The sequence below is a fragment of the Zingiber officinale genome, chromosome 1A (genome assembly GCF_018446385.1).
Source record: "Zingiber officinale cultivar Zhangliang chromosome 1A, Zo_v1.1, whole genome shotgun sequence".
In the NCBI taxonomy this organism is placed as follows: Eukaryota; Viridiplantae; Streptophyta; class Magnoliopsida; order Zingiberales; family Zingiberaceae; genus Zingiber; species Zingiber officinale.
Genome location: NC_055987.1, coordinates 191,732,011 through 191,734,403, shown reverse-complemented (window position 1 = coordinate 191,734,403; position 2,393 = coordinate 191,732,011). Strand labels below are relative to the sequence as shown.

Sequence of the window (2,393 nt, the reverse complement as noted above, 5' to 3'; positions counted from 1 at the left end):
AAAGACGAAATAACAATTCCACCGAATACTAAATGGTTCAAAAACATGACCAGAATGATTATCATATTGTTGAGAGTCAAATAGAAATCAACAACCAAATTAAACTAGATGGGGCAATACTGATTTGAGACATAAACAAATAGTATCCGATACTCCTAGAAGAAATTAAGTTCAGGGCTGAGGCACAAGTAAAAAGAAAAACGTACATAATTATTTTTAATTTACTATGCAAGAGAACTATTGATGGTGTGGAAGTGGAATTGGACTGATCAAGAACGACCTCAATTATTTAAAAATTTTAAGTTAATGATGGAAGAAAAATATCTTATCGGACCAGGCGATAAGAGAATAAGATTTACTAGTTGAGAACAGATTTACCAGATTGACAATTATAATTTATTTTTGGAAATAAATCAATCACAGACTTTGTCATGTGAAAAGTTTTCGATATTAAAAAATAATTATATATATTTTACTAACGATCCAGAAGATGTGATGAATAAGATGAACAAATTTAACGTAGGTCATAAACTCCTACGTCAAATCTTTTCACCTTGTTCATCACATCTTCAGGATCGTCAGTAAAATATATGGAATTATTTTTCATTGTCGAAAACTCTTCACATGACAAAGCTTGTGATTGATTTACCCCCAAAAATAAATTATAATCGCCAATATGATAAATCTGTTCCCAACTAGTAAATCGTATTCTCTTACCGTCTGGTCCGATAATATAATTTTCTTTCATTACTAACTTAAAAACTTTAAATAATTAAGGTCGTTCTTGATCAATCCAATTCCACCTCCAAACCACCAATAATTCTCCTGCACAACAAACTAAAAATAATCATGGGCGTTTCTCTTTCACTTGGTCCTGAGCTCTTAGCTTGATTTCTTATAGGAGTACAGGATACTCTCTGTTTATGTCCCAAATCAGTATTGTCTCATCCATGTTCACAGCCTACAGCATTGCATTATGAAAAATTACATCCCTAATGATATAGCCTAAATCCACAGGAACCCATCCGTCAGACAACGAAATCATTAATAAACCCATAGATTGATAAATAACAGCGGCGGCGGATGACCCAGGTGAAGACGAGGGCGATAAAACAACTTTGAAAACACGGAAAGACAGTAGTTTGTTAGGATTGGGAAAGTCAGGTCTTGCTTCAATATGCCTTTGATTATGAAATGCAGGTATAATATGCAAGGGCGTTGCTTCAGGATAAGTCTTGAAGGAGGGAAACTGAATGCTGACCTTATTCAGGGGATTCAGGACGAGAATCTCATTTTCCATGTCAACGAAGACGAGCCAGCCGTCGGGAGACGATCCAATGGCAGCGAGGCCATTAATATCAGGAAGTCTAAGTCTAGCCATTGGATCCAGATCGGCAGAGGAAGAGGCGGCGAGCCAACGTCTGTAGTCGAAGGGCAGAGATAACATGAGCCACGGAGTAGACAGCAGTTTGCTAGTCTGGAGTTTTGCCGTGTGCCATGGGCGGCAAACAGCGGCAAAACGTGCACGATGAAAGTAGTTGCAGAGCTCAAAAATCTGAGAGAGAAGCTCCGACGGAAGACCCGAAGCCCAGTTTCTCGGCGCCATGGCCTGCGGTAGTTTTCCCGGCGTTGATGGTGGACTGCGCTAATTTTCCCGGCGTTGATGGCAAGTGAAGATGCTGTTCTTGGGGCTTGTCCGACGCTAAGTTTCTCGCCGTCAAGAATACGCTGCTGCCCAGCACTCATGAACAGTTCTTTTGAAGGCGGGTGGTGGCAGGTCAATAGAAGCTAATAAATGACCTCGTAAATGAAAGAGGAGAGCTGCTTTTCCCACCCCCTTCTGACACATCCCTTCCCAGCCTCACTCCAAAAATTACATTTATACCCTTTGTCATTTTTTTTATTTTGTTTGTTTATTAACAAAAAAATAAACAAAATTAATAAAAAAAAAATTGCTGAGCCCGGCCAAATTTTTTTATTGATTTTTAAAAAAAACAAAATTAATAAAAAAAATGGTTGGGGCAGTAAAAATTTATTTTAGCTTTGTTTATTTTTTTTATTAATTTTAGTTTTTTAACAAAAAAAAACAAAACTAATAAAAAAAATATTGGGGGCGGCAAAAAAAATTGTATATTGGGAGTGTGAAAATAAAAAAAATTGTTTTTTTATTGTTAACAAAAAAATAAAACCAATTAAAAAAATAATATTGTTAACATAAAAAATTTATTTTAGTTTTGTTTATTTTTTATTAGTTTTGTTTTATTTTAACAAAAAAAACAAAACTAATAAAAAAATATTGGGGCCGGTCAAAAAAAAATTGTGCATTGGGAGTGCGAAAATAAAAAAATTATTTGCTTTTTTATTATTAACAAAAAAAAATAAAACCAATTAAA

The 2,393-nt window shown here is 35.1% G+C and overlaps 1 protein-coding gene across 1 annotated transcript; it reads right to left on the bottom strand.

The window, feature by feature from the left end:
- Positions 1-731: 731 nt before the first annotated feature.
- On the bottom strand, positions 732-1,706 carry LOC122013857. Its single transcript, XM_042570075.1, has one exon. It carries the CDS (start codon positions 1,604-1,606, stop codon positions 962-964), a length of 645 nt encoding a protein of 214 aa, XP_042426009.1. The 5' UTR covers positions 1,607-1,706; the 3' UTR covers positions 732-961.
- Between the last annotated feature and the right edge of the window lie 687 nt (positions 1,707-2,393).

Bases quoted from the DNA above. Each gene is read 5' to 3' on its own strand.
- LOC122013857 (XM_042570075.1), bottom strand. From the start codon at position 1,606: ATGGCGCCGAGAAACTGGGCTTCGGGTCTTCCGTCGGAGCTTCTCTCT.